The 18,466-nt window shown below is 34.5% G+C and overlaps 1 protein-coding gene across 3 annotated transcripts in view; it reads left to right on the forward strand.

Annotated features, from left to right (window-relative positions):
* Positions 1–18,466, forward strand: part of nonA (no on or off transient A) — a 56,983-nt gene that overhangs the window by 35,224 nt on the left and 3,293 nt on the right. The window contains exon 5 of one of the 3 annotated variants that reach the window (XM_070276427.1): positions 153–572. The exons of 1 other annotated variant lie outside the window; for it this stretch is intronic. In XM_070276427.1, coding sequence (XP_070132528.1) covers positions 153–557 — 405 coding nt within the window. In that variant the 3' untranslated portion in view covers positions 558–572. Of the gene's footprint in view, positions 1–152; positions 573–9,720; positions 9,784–18,466 lie in introns of those variants that run through there. One more of the 3 variants, XM_070276428.1, reaches the window with a different exon arrangement.

The following is an 18,466-nucleotide window of genomic DNA, read 5'->3' on the forward strand; positions in this document are numbered from 1 at the left end:
TTATATTTTGTTACTCGCGTTGTTCGTTTTTACCGATGCAACATAAGTTTTTGTGAACTTTTTCTTTATTTGGAAGTTGATCTAGAAATGCACAGCATTTCACCTTGTTACTAAATAACGAGAATTATGACTAATTCAGTTTTTGCTTGCAGGGGGTCAAAGGTATAGAAGATAAATCCAGTAACTGTACCTCAGATGACCCTACTACAAATCATACGGAATCAGTGCCTTATGTGTTCAAAGAAATCACCGCTGAATGCTGTTTAAAATATTTGGTGCATATTTTTCATGAAAACTCTGACCTAATCATAATAAAAAATATATATTATAAAAACCACAAAATATTCGTTTTCATTAACTCTTTAAATAAATTGCTTTCGGTAAATGTATCTAGATTCACTTTTTTCGACTTTATATTTTCAGGTTTAGCCCTTTACACAAATATGTATGATGACCCCTTATCTATTTTTAGTTTTTATACCCTTGCAGAGGATAATACAATTTTGTCCAAAAGTGTGCAACGCAGTGAAGGTCTCCTCCGAACCTATAAAGAATAAGTATTTTCTTCATCAGAATCACCTCCTGAGTTGATATGAGCATGTCCGTCTGTCTGTCTGTTTCTACGCGAACTAGTCACTCAGTTTTAAAGCTTTCAGCTTTCTTGCAACGTTGCACACACCCTTCTTTCCATGGCACGCAGTATAAGTCGGAACGGCCGGGATCGGTCAACTTCATCCTATAGCTAACATATAACTGATTGATCGGAATTGCTATAACTTTGGTGTTTTTAGAGTTAGATTTTGCATGATAATACCAAATAATACCCACCAAATTTGATAAAGAACGGACGACTATATCCTATATCCGTTTTTTTGAATGCAAATCAATATACATACGGACCAACAAAACGGACCAACACCTGGAGCAGAGAAACATCCCCATAGCATTATATACTAATTTCACGTTTTGGACCTGTGAATTATGCTCCAAGATCTTGTGGTTTAACACCGAACTATGGTCCCAGTGCGGCATAAAATCGAAAAAAATTATGAAACTATTTTTTGAATATGAACACAATTTTGATGAATAGACATTCCAAATAAATATAGTTATGCATTTTTTTGAGCTTTATTGCAACCCTGTTAATTTAGAGCGGTCATTAAACCAGCTGATTCATTGCAATCCTGAAACTTGCTAATTGGCGGCAAATTTAAGGCAACTTTAAATTGTCTTACAATTGGCCTAAATTGAGTAAAAATACCAGATTAAATATGGAAAACAAAGATCAAGGTATGAAAAATCAATAATAAAACTATTTTGTGTTATCATTATATTTGTTTCTTTGTTGTCAAATGTTTTGTAAGTATCTATTTGGCAGGAATGTGTAACAAAAGTAGTTGTGTTTTGTGGAATGTTACTTTTTCAGCGCATATCGGCGCAAGCAACTAACCAGGTGAAGTTACTTATAAATATATAGGAATTCAAATTTAATTCGTCTTCTTTGCCCGTTTTTGCTCCTTTTCGAAAAAACAATACATGTTGCAGGTGTTTATGAGTTCTCTCATGCAGCGCTTCTCGAAGTTTGGGGGGAGAGCCACCGGAAAGACGGCGCTTTTAAAGGTTTAAATTAAATATTATAACTAATAGAACCATATTTAGTAAAAGTTGTAGTTCTTTTTATGAAAAACTTAAGTTTATGTAAAAATTAAGTAAGAATGACAGTATGGACAACTCTTGATGTAGGCGGTGGCCATAGGCGTGGTCAAATTTCCAAAACAATAAAATTCGAAATTCGAAACTCTAAAACTGGAGTTTCTGCCAAAAAAACGGCGTTTCAGCCCATAGTGCATTCTATGAAGTAGGGAGCACGAAAAATAATTAAATAGTTTTTACAAATAAAGTTTTACAAATAATGATGTTGAAAAAAGTTCAGAGGCCAAGGAAAAGGAAACATCCACATATCAAAAAGCATATTTTAAATCATTTTACATATTACATTTTTTCCATTAAACCATAAATAAACCTTTTTTAAGCATCCCTAGTGGTTTTTTTTTTTTTACTAACAAAAAATAAAAGAAAAAAACACGATTAATTTCTTTTAAAAATAGTGCTTTTTTAACACAATACAGGAAGCAGGAAGTATTGTCCCGTTCACGAGTTATTAATTTTTGACCATAATTTGGACCATAGTGCGTAAGCACATTAAAATTTACAGTCGTTTGACACTTTTAACTGTGTCGGTTTTCAGGCAGAGCACTATGGGGAATTTGGTCTTTTTTGTGGCATTACGTTTTTTTAATATTCTATTAATGTTAGTTAACAACATATGGCTTCATAAATATCAATGCCAACAAGAAAGGAAAGCTAACTTCGGGCGGAGCCGAAGTTGATATACCCTTGCAGTTAAAACCGGATATATATCGCAAACATCGGATATAGTTGGCCGATCCTTATGATTACATCATAATAAAACCAATTAATTAAAATAAAAAATCTAAAAAAAGTACCAAGCTTCTATCTTCAAAAATACAAAAATGGATTTTTTTACCAAATACCATTTCCGATCGTTCAGTTATATGGCAGCTATAGGATATAGTCCACCGATCCTAATGAAATTTGGTAGCTTGGATCAACTGACCAAAAATATAATCTTTACTAAGTTTCATCATTCTATCTTCAAATACGCGAAAGTTGTATCATTTTCGATAGTTCAGTTATATGGCAGCTATAAGATATGGTGGCCCGATCCTTATGAAATTCGGCATGTTATTTTGCCAAAAGTAGCTCTCATTTAAATTTGAACTCTCTAACTTTAAAAACACCAAAGTTATACCATTTCCGATCAATCAGTTATATGGCAGCTATAGGATATAGTCGGCCGATCCGGGCCGTTCCGACTTATAAACTGCGTGCAAAGGAAAGAAGGGAGTGTGCAAAGTTTCAAGTCGATAGCTTTAAAACTGAGAGACTAGTTCGCGTAGAAACAGACAGACAGACGGACAGACGGAAATGCTCATATCAACTCAGGATCCTGATCAAGAATATATATACTTATATATGTCGGAGATGTCTCCTTCACTGCGTTGCACACGTTTGGACAAAATTATAATACCCTCTGCAAGGGTATAAAAATGATAATTATTAGCCCACAGATTGTTAAAGTAACCTGTTGCAGTTAGCACGTGCTTGAGAATATAAAAAATAAATTGGGTTACTTTGAAAGTGGGAAATTTATATTTAAAAGAATTTTTTGATGAAATTTACGATGGACACCAATACTACAGGTTTTTTTTTTTGTGTTTTGTGTATAAATGCTTCCATTTGGGTGATTGTTAAACTAATATTTTCGAATTTCATCAATGTTCTCGGAGGTCATATTTTGAAACAACAATTTATTTTACAGAGGCTTATAAAAATATATATTGTTGTTTAGGTGTACGTCCAAGTCTATGTCGTAGCTTGTTCAATTCCATAGCAGCTTGTCTTATTCTACGCTTTTCCGCACTAATGGAGCCTTATGCATTTTTCCGATGCATCCTCGAGAGTAGAACAAAAAAGGAAAGCTAACTTCGGGCGGAGCTGAAGTTGATATTCAAAAATAATTTTGTTTTGGTTCTTTAGTATTTAGTTGGTCTTCCTTGAGTTTTCAATACGGCCTTTATTCTTGATGGCATAAAATCTACCAAGTATTCGTTAGTTTTCTTAATTATGTCTTTATAACAGACACTTTCCACTGTTAAATTAAATTCTCTTATTTTTTTGGTTTTTTTTTAATGTATTTTAACTTTTAAAATAGGACAACGATATTGAATCGGATAGAAATCCGATTCCGAAATCCTAATGTTAATATTCAGAACACCTTGGAACTTTTAGTATTGACAGTTCCATCAATTAATGCCAGATCACCAACGCCATAGTAAGAAAAGCATTCCCGGACCATTTGACAATTTTTGAAGAGTTTGCCGCGTTTGGGGCGAACCTAGCTCATACTATTGTAAGACAAATGGATTATTTTGGTGTCGTTACAAAAAATGACGGTTCGCCAATTTTGTACAGTCCAAGATTCGTGAATTTTGACCCACTGTAGCCTTTTCTGGAGCATTTTTGCGGTCAAGACTGGGTTTTTCGCTGTTCGCCGGCCATGAAGTCCTGTTCCTCCTCCTCAATGTTCCTTAGAACGGTTCGAGTGCTTATTTCGACTCCTTTCAACTGGAAAAACTTACTTCTTACATGTTTTGCTGTTAGAAACGATCAGTCATGCCTAATCGTGTAAGGATTCGATCCTTGTAGTAGGTGGTCTTCTTTTTCTTTCCTGATCCTGGCAAATGCTTTAGAGTTCTGGTTTTCTCAAAATGTAGGAAATCCTCGAAAGAATACTTAATAAGTCCAACGTTAGAGTTTATTCCTCGGAAGCTTAAGATTTTCGATTGTAAGGCCAATTGGCCCCTTAAAAATTTTCAGTCTATATCGACATATTAAAAAAAAAAAAATTTTTTTAACATAAGAAATTAAATAATTTAAAAAATGTTTTTAGATCATGAAAGCTTAATATCTTCCGGATATAACGAAAAAATTTCAACTGGATATAATAACACGCGCTCCTACCATACGAATGCAAAGTTCACATTTAGTGAAAGTACTTAGGTGTCCGGATTTCATTGTTAGCTAGTGTATATCAAAAACATCAGATATAGTTGGCCGATACTTATGAGAATATCATAATAACACCAATTTGTTACAATGAAAAATCTAAAAAAAAAAGTCTCAATCTTCTATCTTTAAGAACACCAAAGTTTGTATTTTTACCAAATACTAAATTCCATTTACGATCGTTCATTTATATGGCAGCTATAAGATATAGTCGGCCAATGGTTATGAAACTTGGTAGGTGGGATCAACTGACCAAAAATATAATCTTTACGAAGTTCCAACTTTCTGTCTTTAAAAACACGAAAATTGCATCATTTTCTCTTGCTTAGTTATATGGCAGCTATAGAATATAGTCGGCCGATCCTCGTTCCGACGTATATACTGCGTGCAAAGTAAAGAAGTGTGCAAAGTTTCAAGTCGATAGCTTTAAAACTGAGAGACAAGTTTTCATATCAACTCAGGAGGTGATCTTGATCAAGATTATATATATATATTATAGGGTTTTGTCCCCTTCACTGCGTTGCACACTGCACTATGGGGTTTTTGACCACTTTATGTGGCATTTAATCATTTTTTGAAAGTTCTCTCATTTAAAAAAAATTATGGGAATGTATTAAGAACAAATCAAACCATTATGCCTCACACTCAAAATGTTAATTCTTAACAGCATATGCTAGCATAACAGCTGCAAAGTCAGCTGTTGCATCCGAAAGCACGTGCGTTAAGTTTGCAATTTTCACATAGTGATTTGTGAAATTAAATTATTTTTTTAAAACTACATTTAAAAAGAAAAATAGTAATGGACACTGATTTCACAGGTTTGTACTACATGTTAAATGTATTAACTGTTTAAATTGTGCGTGTCTATACCAGTGGTCGGCACTAGAGGTGGGCGCGGCCTTGTATTTTGGGGCCCGGGCCCGCACGAAAACAAAATCTTTTTTGAGAGGCCCGGCCCGGCCGAACACGAAACTTTTTCATCAAGGCCCAGGCCCGGCCCGGCCCGGCACGAAACTTATTTACACATATTACAAAATTAAAAAGACATGTTATTTATGTATACATATATGTAAGTTCATATTTATTAATCCTAATTCATGTTTTTATTTAAAAATAAAATTTTTTCTACATTTTTGCTTTTCAGCCTAGTGCGTTTTTCATTTAATACATGGCCCGATGTAGAGAAAAGCCTTTCGCTCGTAGATGAACTGGTGTGGTGTGCAAACAAGTAAAATATTGTTTAAGCAAATCGATAGTAACATCGACAAGCAATTAAAATACGATAAATGGCGGTTGTAATTCGAGAATAAAAAAAATAGCGCGGTCAAATCAAAATTGTTTTAAGGCCTATTTCGGGTTTTTACGGGCCAGGCCGTTTTGCAAAGGCCCGCACGAAGCCCGCACGAATCTTAATTTTAAGGCCCGGGCCCGCTCCGGGCCTGTGTAAGCCCGCGGGCCACGAAAAAAAAGCCCGGCCCGTGCCCACCTCTAGTCGGCACGGCCCTATCCCGAGGGCATAGGAAATTTCTCTGCCCGAGCTCTGCCACACACACACAGTATAAATGTGTGAAACGTCATGCTCAGAGCCTACTTTCTTCTATTCGTTACTAACACTTATGCCTTTAAATCATATCAATATATTGGGGTGCCGACCACAGCACTATGGGGTTTTTGACCTGTTTTGTGGCATTAATTAATAACTCGGTCAGTTTTGAAAATATCGACATGAAACTTTACCAATCGTTATTATTTGGAAACTATACTATAGGAAACTATATCCTATAGCTCCTATAGGAACGATTTGGTAAAAGTAAAGATAAATTAATGAAATTTAAGATGCTGATATTTGTTGCTATTTTAATAGGACATAGCAATTTTGAACCAAATCGGATAACGCTTTCCCTGGGAACTGTCAGTTTAAAATACCGGATTTCAGTGTCCTTCATACAGTAGTATTAATCTTACTAAAATTTTGTCATTTTATAGATGCACCTTAAGCTGAATTTTGGGAAACAAATTTCAACTTTGGGAAGAGTTTTGAAATAGAAGGAATAGAAAGTTTTCAATGCGTCCAAGTGTATGCTGTAGCGTTGTCAATACTGAGCAAAGGCTGTTAGTCTTATTGTGCACTTTTCTCCACTATTGGTGCAATTTGAATTTTTCTTAGATAACCTCACTTTCTCCAAAGACGATTTGGTCGCTGCTTGGAACTGCGAAAGGGGCCGGGCTGAGCATCAAATGGCTGTACAATGTTTTTTTGAACGCCATGCAAATAACAATGTGGATACTGCCGTTTTTAAAGAAAAAAAGCCACCAATTTTTAATGGAAGTAATGGAAAGTACGGTGCTTCCAGTCGGCTATTTTGGAGAAGAAGCGTCTGAGTCCTGAAACAAGCTGTATAAATCAGACAGGCGTCACCATTCAAGAAAGCACAACCGATTACATTCCTTCGCTGATGTGTTCAACAGAGCTATGGATACATAATCCAATTATTTCGTCATTAATTTATCGAGATGCGTAAGAAACTAAAGAGTCTTTTACTTCCAATTGAGGTAATTGAGATGCTTTCGTGCGAATACGAAAATAATAAATAAGATGACGAATTTGACGATTCCATCTTGTTTTTTTTAGATAATATTGATATATTATAGAAAATGAAATAAATGAATAATAAGATTAATACTACTGTATGAAGGAATTTTTCATTTTCAACTTTTATATGCATTTTTATGGAAGAACACTGAAATCCGGTATTTTAAACTGATAGTTCCCAGGGAAAGCGTTATCCGATTTCCGAGATCGGATATCCGAGACCCTAAATACCATAATAACACGAAAGAACGGTTATAGTCGAGCTTTTCGACTGCATTATACCCGGTACTCATCTCTTCCACCCACAATTTAAGTAACCTTTAAAGTTTAAACTTTAAACGTATGGCTCCAAAAAATGTTGGAGCATACTTTTGCACTTGGCCAAAAAAAACAACAACAAACCTAAGGCCATACTACCGATTCAGTAGGCAAGCAAACTAAAAAGTCTATAATTCCTCTAAAAATTATCCGATTTTCGTGCTTTTGTAGGTGTAGATTAGCTATTGGAATAGTTTGGCATTAAAATATTTTCCAAAAACAATAACAAACTGGCGCTGGTTTCTGTTTTGGAGGCGGGAGTGGGCGTGGAAATATTTTGACACAAACTTTGATCTTCGCGGATACCAAACGATCACAAGTTCAAAATTTGATAGTTTTATCTTTTACAGTCTTCGAGATCGACGCGTTCAAAGTTTTAGCCCGTTTGTATGGGTAAGGCACATACAGGGTTGCCCATATTCGACGGACCCATCTGACGACGCCATAACTTTTGACAGAGATGGCAGATCGCTTAATGACATACCGCGTTTGAAGCGTCAGTCCAAGCAGATTTTTACCATGGAACAATACACGCCACGCGAGCGCTCTGAAATTGTTGAAATTTACATTCAACGGAACAAGTCAATTGTAAAAACTCAACGTGCTTTTAAAAAATTACAAAATGTGAAAAGTGCGCCTTCTAAGAACACCATTAAGCGTTTATACGAAAAATTTACGACTGGTGAGGCTTTCTAATCCGAAGAGGCCAAATAAAAGTCAACCAAGGCGATCGGACGAGAATATCACTGCCGTACGAGTCAGTGTTGAGAGGTCCCCAAGAACATCCCGAAAACGCCGTTCTCAGTCAAAGGTTTACGTTAACAAGCCAAGGACCCTAGAAGAGCTCAAGGACAACATTCGTGAAGAAATAGCCGCTATTCCGGCCGAAATGTTGGCGAAAACGATTGAAAATGCTGCAAAAAGGGCACAATACGCCATCAACGCCAGAGGCGGCCATTTGAAAGACATCATATTCAAAAATTGATGTAAACAAATCTACTTGGAACAAATTAAATGATTAAGATTGCCAACCGCCAAATTTGTATTTTTTTCTTTGATTTAAAAAAAAAAAAAATGGGTCCGTCGAATATGGGCAACCCTGTACATATACATGTATATGGCTATATCTCCTCTAAAAATCGGCCGATTGTGATGAAACTTTTGGTGTCAAAACAATAGAAATAGTTTGGTATCAAAACTTTAAAAAAAAACCTTCCCGTACTGGCGCTACAGAAATTCGCGGTTTGTAGGGGCGGGTGGGGGTGTGGCAAAATTTGGAAAAAAAACTTGAACTGCGTTGGTATTGTATGAGTCTCCATGCCAAATTCTATAACTCTATTCTTATAGTCTGATCCACGTGTTCATTCGGACGGACGGACAGACGGACATGGATCTATCGACTCTGCTGTTGATGCTGATCAAGAATATACATATGTATGTATATATTAGGGTCGGAGATGATTCCTTCTGTATGTTACATACATTCACACGTCTACTCTACGAGTACCGGGTATAAAAATCAACTAAAAAATCTTAAGCCTAGTACTCTGACGACGAAAATTAAAGTTTAAGCCTAGTACTGAGTTGACGAAAATCCGCTGTCGAACGAGTGACAGCTGTCAAACTCCATATAAAAAAAACGGTGTAAAAAAAGGAAGAAGAAATTTTTGCCTCCTAGATTTTGCGCGTACTGTGTTGACGAAAATTTTTGTTATCGAATTGAATGGCGTTGCCGGATCAAAGAAAATAAACAGCTGATCTCGGGGAGTTGAAAGAACTAATTTCATTTATTTCTATAGGTGAAACATGGAGGGACAATTGATCAAACGAAAAAATAGTCGGCCCGAAAAATTTTCGGCGCGCGAGGAGAAATTAAAATTAGTTTTTGCGGTCAAGGCGACGCCCATAATATGGGATTTGACCCGCAAGAAATTCATTCTTGTTTTTGTTTCTGCCAAAATGGTCGATCTGTAGCGATGAATTTGTTCTTCGCAGAACATTTTTTTTAAAGTAAGAAGCTCTGCATATTTCTCATAGTATAATAATAAGCTGTTGTAAAATATGTAGGGCCTTTTTTTAATTGCTGTAATAAAATGTATTTTTTATTATATTGATATTTTTAAACCCCTTGTAAATGTTACTATAATTTTATTTTTCAGTGCAGCCACATGGATGGGAACAAAATTCTCGCACCAATGTATTGGTGATTTTTTGCATTGGTATGGGAGTTTGCTCTTCCGTATGCAGAGCTTGGACACCACTGACTTAATATAATAATCGAATTCACATATGTTCATACAAACATGTGAATTTAGCCTATATATGTATGTTTGTATGTTAGTTCCCAATTAAAAACAACCATAACCTGTCCTAACCGCAAATCAGTGCTCAAGGGGGTTAAAACTTTTGTCAACACAATTTTTCTATATTTTTATGCATGTACATATATAGGCCCAGCTTTCGTGGGTTAATTATGAATTATGTCTGAAAATTAATCAAAATCAAACTTGTTAAAAAAAAATAATAAAATTAAATCGCTGCGAACGTCAACGCAATTCAAGTGGACAAGAAATACGTTATATGTATGAATAAAATTCATACAATTTGTATACCTACAGATAATTTTACATACACAAACGCCGATATAGGCGTCAGAAAAAAGCATCTTTAACCATTTTTTAAGGTTTAAGTGTGACATTCAGATAAAAAAACATATTTTACGTTTGTGAAGGTGCATACGTAATACTAATTAATAATATTACAGCACAGTTGCTTTTTATATTTTGCATTGTGTTTTGCTTCAAAAGCTCCAAAAGCTGAGCTTTCGTGAGTTTCAAATGTGAATGTGTGCACATATATATATATATACATATATACATATATGGTTCAGGCGCTGAACCAGTGTAAAAATGTTTGTTGCTACTGCGTGTGTCATTTTCCTTGTGCTTGCATGTACATATTTATGTGCATACATATATGCGGTTTGAACAAACCAACGAAAAAGAAACAGCCAAACGAAGTCAGCTTTGTCTCTATGTATGTATGTATGTATTAACTTCAAAATAGTGTTCAGTTTAAGCTTACGGCACAGTCAACGTTGCGTCGGTTGTTCGTTCGGTCGGGTCCGCTCGGCCAGTTCCTATGTACGCATGGTAAGCACGCGTTCTCTTTTTATTTATTTTTTTTTTCGCTTTCAACCTCGGTTTCGATCCGAATTTTAGTCGTTTCGCTTGTTGCTGCAGTCAAATCATCCGTGTTAAAATTTCTGTGGGTGAAGTTTATACTGTGATTTCGATAAATCCCCGTTGCTCTTTACACACACACTTTCGTTGAACAACAATGTATGTACTTAATGCAGTAAAAATATACATACATACTTATGTAAATAAATGTCAATTTTAATGTACAGCGGATTATATATCCGAACATACATACATATGTATGCGTTACGTGCATTTAACACATTCGTTTAAGCCACCTATCAACGAGTATGCATGGTCGGCCTACAGGAGCCCATAAATATATACAAAACTAAAATTTTTTATTTTGCAAACAATTACTTTACATACTGTATGTACATATGGATGTACACTAGCCAGATAAAAAATTGTCTTGAGCTACTGTTTTTTTCTTCTTCAATTTGGAAATGTTATTTGTGCAACCTTTTTCCTGTAACCTCCTGTAAAAAAAGTGTATGCAAGCATAGAAATATATGTAAAAAACACAATATTGTTAAAAAGCGTCTATATATATGTATATATATATAATGCTATCGCTATATATATTCATATCAGTTTAATCCCCTGCCGGATAAGTCAAAGGGCCATATTCGATTACCCGAATGTCTTATATGTATTTAATTTTGTACATAAATGTGTACCTATTACATAAAGAATTTATGCAGCAGGTTTTGTACTGCATAGTCAGTTTAACACGCCCCACATCTGAAAACCGAACTGAACTGAATATATGTATGTATGTATGTAGACTTACATAAATATGGATATAATTTATCTATAAAAAAGACAGTTATGTGCATCAGTCACGTACGTATGTATAAATGTTCATACGTACATATATACATACAAAGATAAATTTCTTCGTCAAACACTGTGGTTATGTACGCGTTTATAAAAACGTCCATTTGGACGCGAAAAACAAATCAGGGATATAATAACTGTAAACAAAACGGTCGCGCCTCTTTTCCAAACGCCATCAATAACGGCATGGATTTACGCGTTTAAATCCCCCCTTTCGCATTTTTCCCCCTTTCCCCCCTTTTATTTAAATATATGTGTGTACATTTTAAATTGTCTGTTGTGCTTACATGCTGCACATTCTGCAATTTTGTGTATTGAATTTACATATGTATGTATAATATATTTGTTTCATTTTTTTTTTACATGTGCTTTTTTCTATTGTGGTAACGTAACTATGTGTGTATGTAGATTCAGTTGCGATCAAAATATTATTAGTGGAAAATCAAATTAATTTTTTACATATTAATAACTATTAATACCAGAATATGGCAGTTGCATCCTCATTCCATGACTTTCCATTTTGTTCGCCATTATTTGCTATTAACCACCTGGTCAGGCGTATTATAGTTTGGTCAAGTATAATACGTGCCAATAACTGTCTCGAGGAGAGGAAAAATGTGATTCAAAAGTTAATACAAAAAGGGAGAACGTAAGCCCAAATGCACAATATTATTCGTTGATCTCCTATAATAATTACAAATGAAAAAAAAAACGAGAAAGGAAAGCTAACTTCAGCGGACGCGAAGTTGATATACCCTTGCAGTTAAAACTAAATATCGGCAATTCTCTGATGTCACATTTGTGACACGACATTTGTACGCAATCAAACTGAAAAAAAAAACAAGGACAGTTAACTTCAGGAGGAGCCGAAGTTGATATACCCTTGCAGTTGAAACCGGATATACATATATCGGATCGGTCTGTTTCTACGCGAACTAGTCTCTCAGTTTTAAAGCTATCGACTTTAAACTTTGTACACACCCTTCTTTCTTTTGCACGCAGTATATAAGTCGAAACGACCAAGATCGTCCGACTATATCCTATAGCTGCCATATAACAGCCGACTATATCCTTTAGCTGCAATATAACTGAACGATCGGAAATGACCCAACTTTCGTGTTTTTGAAGATAGAAAGCTGAAACTTAGTACAGATTCTATTTTTGGTCAGTTAACCCGACCTACCTATAACGATCGGCCGACTATATCTTATAGCTGCCATATAACTGAACGATCGGAAATGGTTTTTGGTACAAATACCAACTTTGGTATATTTAAAGATAGAAACTTTGGTTTTTTTTTTGAGATTTTTTAAATTAATTGAATTTGAACCATTGTCGCACACTACATGTACGCGACATTTTCTTCCTTCATCCTTTTTATGTTGTTTTTGTATCTTTTTAAGTAATGAGAATTGCAAAGGATCCGGTTATAGCGACTTTCAAAGGACCGACGATTTTACGTCGTTATATCTGGATGACGCTATAACCAATAGGAGAAAAAAAAATAATTTAATTTGTTTATTTTATGGTTGCCATGTTCGTAATAGGTTTCTAAAATAAAAACAAATTATATTTTTTAACAAAACAAAAAATTTAAAAAATTTAATTCAATATTGCACTTGCTAACGCGATAGCTAAATCCAGTGGTGTCACTTTTTTCTGAGCAAAAAAAGCTGGATCAACGAAAAAAAAAAGCTAAAAAAAGCGGAATACCAGAGAAAAAAAGTTAGGAAAAAAACTGATTTTTATAAGGCAATGTACTGCATGTTATTCACTAATAAGACCTCAGTTCCACTTAACATAAAATATATGGGTAATTCTCTAACGGATATGATTACAAAGAAACCAAAAAAAAAACAATAATGTACAAAAATTAAGATCTATATTATATTTAAGATGTCGTCAATCATTATCAGTTGGATAAAATTTCTTGTCTTCAATTGTAGATAGGCAGCTGGGTGGTATATTATAGTTAAAACAGCACATATTGTGTCGACGCAGCCCGTACCTTAAATTTTAAGTAAATTAATTTATAATTTTAAGATACAAATTAAAATATGGACCTTATACTCAGTATAGCGTTTAACGTTTCAACGCTCATGTTATTTCGAATTTTCGTTTTTATTAAATGTACTTGGCTGAACACCCGCTCGACGTCGGCATTCGACCAAGGCAGGACTGCATTTGCAGAGCAACTGAAGCCAATTCCTGAAAACGGCAGTTTCCGCCAGAATCCCGATATTTAAGAACTTCAGCCCAGAACTTAACAGTATCATCGACATTTTCCCACTCTACCATGGTTATTTCGTTGTACAGTCGTTAAATTTTATCTATATTAGGAGTACCAAAATACTCAAGGATTGGAGAGATTTGTTTCTTTTTAATTTTAAAAATATTTTCAACAGAGAATGCATCAAAAAGTAAACAAAAAAAAAAAAGCTGCGTAAATTTGCTCAAAAAGCCAGAATTCCCGCTGCCCGCTGTTTTCAAATTTTTCCCGCAATCACGCTTCAAAAAAACCCAGATCTGACGGGAAAAAAGCGGAAATGACACCACTGGCTAAAACTTACAGAGAGTAGTGAGAGTGTAAGAACCTTCGCGTCGCTGCTACGCACACATGCAAGGGTGCCGATCACCTATAAATACATACATTTCTTACAGCGTAGTTTGATGTATTTCCCTGTACATATTTTATTTTCGGCATTTCGCAATATCCTGTTGAATTGTGAAAAAATGTTTCAACTATATGGGCAACTATATCTTAATCGCAACGGCTCCGCCCGAAGTGAGCTTTCCTTTTTTGTTTTATTTGAGGAATATACAGATATTTTTGCAAATAAAAAAAAAAGTTGTAGAACTAGGTAGTTAATAATTGAATAATATCTATATCTCCGATGACAGCTACGTTCCATAAGATAATAGTTCAATCCTTGAAAATCGTTGTGAATACAGTTCTTATAGATGGTTATTTTGGGGAAAGTTTTTTCAAGACTTGTCATCATTCCAATATTTTTCTTAATCCTCACAAAGAAGTTCTTACAAAAAAGGTAACCCTGAAGGGTTAAATTTCCTTAAATTAAATTTAAATGGGTGATCAGGGACCAAAACGGTCAACTTTTTTCACTACATATTTTCCCCCTTTTCTCTAATTTCTCATAATAAAATTAATAAAAGCATATTTTTACAACCGTAGTAATAGAATGAAATTAAAAATAATAATAATAAAGAAAATATAAAAAAAAAAAAACTGAGTCTGAGTGTGTCAGACTCACGCACGGCAGAAGTAAAACTTCTAAGTTGGTTTTTCCATGCATGCTAGGGTTGTCAAATATTTTAAAAAATATCGTATCGATGATATTTTTTTTTTATCAAAAAATATGATAATATTTAAAATATCACTGGGAAATATCGATATATTTGATATTTGTTGAATAAATTGTTTTCCTGCTCAATTAGGGGATTCCCTCATCTGTTGATTCTCTAACTAAAAAGACAAGTTTCCTAAATAATTATTAAATTATATTTTTGTATATTGTATAAACTTAACTTTTATTTTATGACATACAAAATTAATCCCAATGTTTTCCAACATTGGATACCCAATCTAATACCCTTTGCTCTATGTGTGTGTCCGTCATATAATTTCACCTTCTTATTGTCGGAACAAAATAAGAAGCTGAAATTATATTTCAGCTTGCCTCAAAAAGCAACCCATTGGATGTATGGAAATCCCATAAAGCGATCCCATCCATAAAATCCCATATCCCACTGCTCAACTTCGTAAAGAAGTTCAATCTGGAATAGAAAGCTGAAACTTAGTACAGATTATATTTTTTCTGGTTTTAACTGCAAGGGTATATAAACTTCGGCTGCGCCCGAAGTTAGCTTTCCTTTCTTGTTATACCCTTGCAGAGGGTATTATAATTTTGTCCAAAAGTGTGCAACGCAGTGAAGGAGACATCTCCGACCCTATAAAGTATATATATTCTTGATCAGGATGACCTCCTGGGTTGATATGAGCATGTCCGTCTGTCTATTTTAAACCCTCAGTTTTAAAGCTATCGACTTGAAACTTTGCACGCACTCTTCTTTCCTTTGCACGCAGTATATAAGTCGAAATGGGATCGGCCGACTATATCCTATAGCTGCCATATAACTGATTGATCGGAAATGGTATAACTTTGGGGTTTTTAGAGTTAGAGAGTTGAAATTTGACACGAGAGCTATTTTTGGCAAAACATTACGACATAAGGATCGGCAGACTATATCCTATATAACTGCCATATAACTGAACTATCGGAAATGGTATGTATGTATTTGGTAGAAAAATCAATTTTCGTATTTTTTGGAGATAGAAGTTTGGAATTTTTTTTTAATTTTTTAGGTTAATCAATTGGTTTTATTATGATGTAATCATAAGGATCGGCAAACTATATCCGATGTTTGCGATATATATCCGGTTCTAACTGCAAGGGTATATCAACTTCGGCTCCGCCCGAAGTTAGCTTTCCTTTCCTGTTTTTTTCTGTTTACACTCAAACTATTCAATTTTGAAACAATCCAAAACTTTTGCAAGCACTATATACACTGCGAGTCGCCAAATTAGCGCCCCTTTTAGTATTTGCATTTGAACTAAAATATTTTCAAAACGAATAAAGATAGGACTGTATAATTTTTTTCTTATATTATTATTATTATTATATATTATATATATATATATATATATATATATAATATAAGGATATATAACCTATAAGGATTTATGAGGTTATATCCAATAATATAATATATATAGAATATATATATAATATATTATATTTTTTATATATTATATATATATATATATATATATATATAATATATAATATAATATATAATATATAATATATATATATTATATATATTATATTATTGGATATAACCTCATAAATCCTATAAGGAATAGAGTCATATAGTGCCTTTATGTAATATAAGGATATTTGACTTCAGGCTGTGTTGATGGCATCCGTTAATGCTTGTAGGTCTTTGTATTTTTTCCCAGATTCATATAATTTTTTGTCATCCATCCCCACACATTCTAAATTACATTAAGATCCGGAGAATATGGAGGCTACTCCATAAGATCCATGTTTTGCTGCCGAATCCAAGCTTTTACCACTCGTGCTGTGTGGATTGGGGCATTATCCTATTGGAAAGTCCACGATAATGATTCAAAGATGTTTTTTGCCTCAGAAAACGCTTCCTTGAGTAAGCCTTTGTAATGCGTTGCGTTCATTTTAGAAGACACAATCTGCAGCTTGCATGTCTCGTAGTATGTTAAAGCATCCCATACCATTACACCTTTCTCACGGCAATGGTGACGGGACATAAAGGGTTTTTCTTTTCGTATATCATGAAAATAATACGGTTTTTCATATTCCAAATTTTTTATATAATTCAGGTCCATCCAAGTTAAAACGCTTTTCATCTAAAAACACAACAGTATGCCATTCCTTCTGACAAGTCATATGATAACGTGCATAGATGAGGCGAGAATCCTTTCTTTGTTTATTTGACGGAGGTTTTTATTTAGTTTCAATCTTTTCAGATGATTAGCTTGCCTGTCCCTGTCTGTCCCTATTCAAGTGCATGCAAAAATGTACAGCTTTCTAGGAATGGTTTCAGGAAAAACCGGAAAAAAATATAACGGGAAAATCTTGGGACCTCTCTCTTATTTCCAAAGTTAGCCTTTGTTCTATTCTTCAAAACTCAGCAAAGCACATGCCGATAGCTGTAATAGATAAGGAGAAAAATAAAACGAAACATAAAAAAATTCTTGTCCCTATTCAAGTGCACGGCAGTGTAACTGAAGGATCAGAAATGATTTTTGGTAAAAATACAAACTTTTGTATTCTTAAAGATAAAAGCTTGAGTCTTTTTTTTTTAAGATTTTGTATTGCAATAAATTAGTTATATTATGATATTCTCATAATTATCGGCCCACTACGTGCGATTTTTGCGATATATAACAGGTTTAACCTGCAAGGGTATATCAACTTCGTCTCCGCCCGAAGTTAGCTTTCCTTTCTTGTTATACCCTTGCAGAGGGTATTAAAATTTTGGTCACAAATGTGCAACGCAATGAAGGAGACATCTCCGACCCTATAAAGTATATATATTCTTGATCAGGATCACCTCCTGAGTTGATATGAGCATGTCCGTCTGTCCGTCTGTCTGTCTGTTTCTACGCGAATTAGTCTCTCAGTTTTAAAGCTATCGTCTTGAAACTTTGCACACACCCTTCTTTCCTTTGCAAGCAGTATATAAGTCGGAACTTTTGACCAAAATTATAATACCCTCTGCAGGGGTATAACAAGAAAGGAAAGCTAACTTGGGGCGGAGCCGAAGTTGATATAACCCTTGTAGTTAAAACAGGATACATATATATCGCAAAAATCGGATATTGTAGACCTAACTTTCGTGTTTTTGAAGATAGAAAGCTGGAACATGGTACAGATTCTAAATTTGGTCACTTGATCCAACCTACCAAATTTCGTAAGGATCGACCGACTATATCCTATAGCTGCCATATAACTGAACGATCGGAAATGACCCAACTTTCGTGTTTTTGAAGAAAGAAAGCTGGAGCTTAGTACAGATTATATTTTAAGTCAGTTAGTCCGACCTACCAAATTTTATAACGATCGGTCGACTATATCTTATAGCTGCCATATCGATCGGAAATGGTGTTTGGTAAAAATACCAACTTTTGTATTTTTGAAGATAGAAGCTTGGGTCTTTTTTTTAGATATTGTATTGTAATAGATTGGTTATGTGATATTCTTATAATGTTCGGCCAACTACATCAGATTTTTGCCATATATGT

Source organism: Drosophila bipectinata, chromosome XR (genome assembly GCF_030179905.1).
Source record: "Drosophila bipectinata strain 14024-0381.07 chromosome XR, DbipHiC1v2, whole genome shotgun sequence".
NCBI lineage: Eukaryota > Metazoa > Arthropoda > Insecta > Diptera > Drosophilidae > Drosophila > Drosophila bipectinata.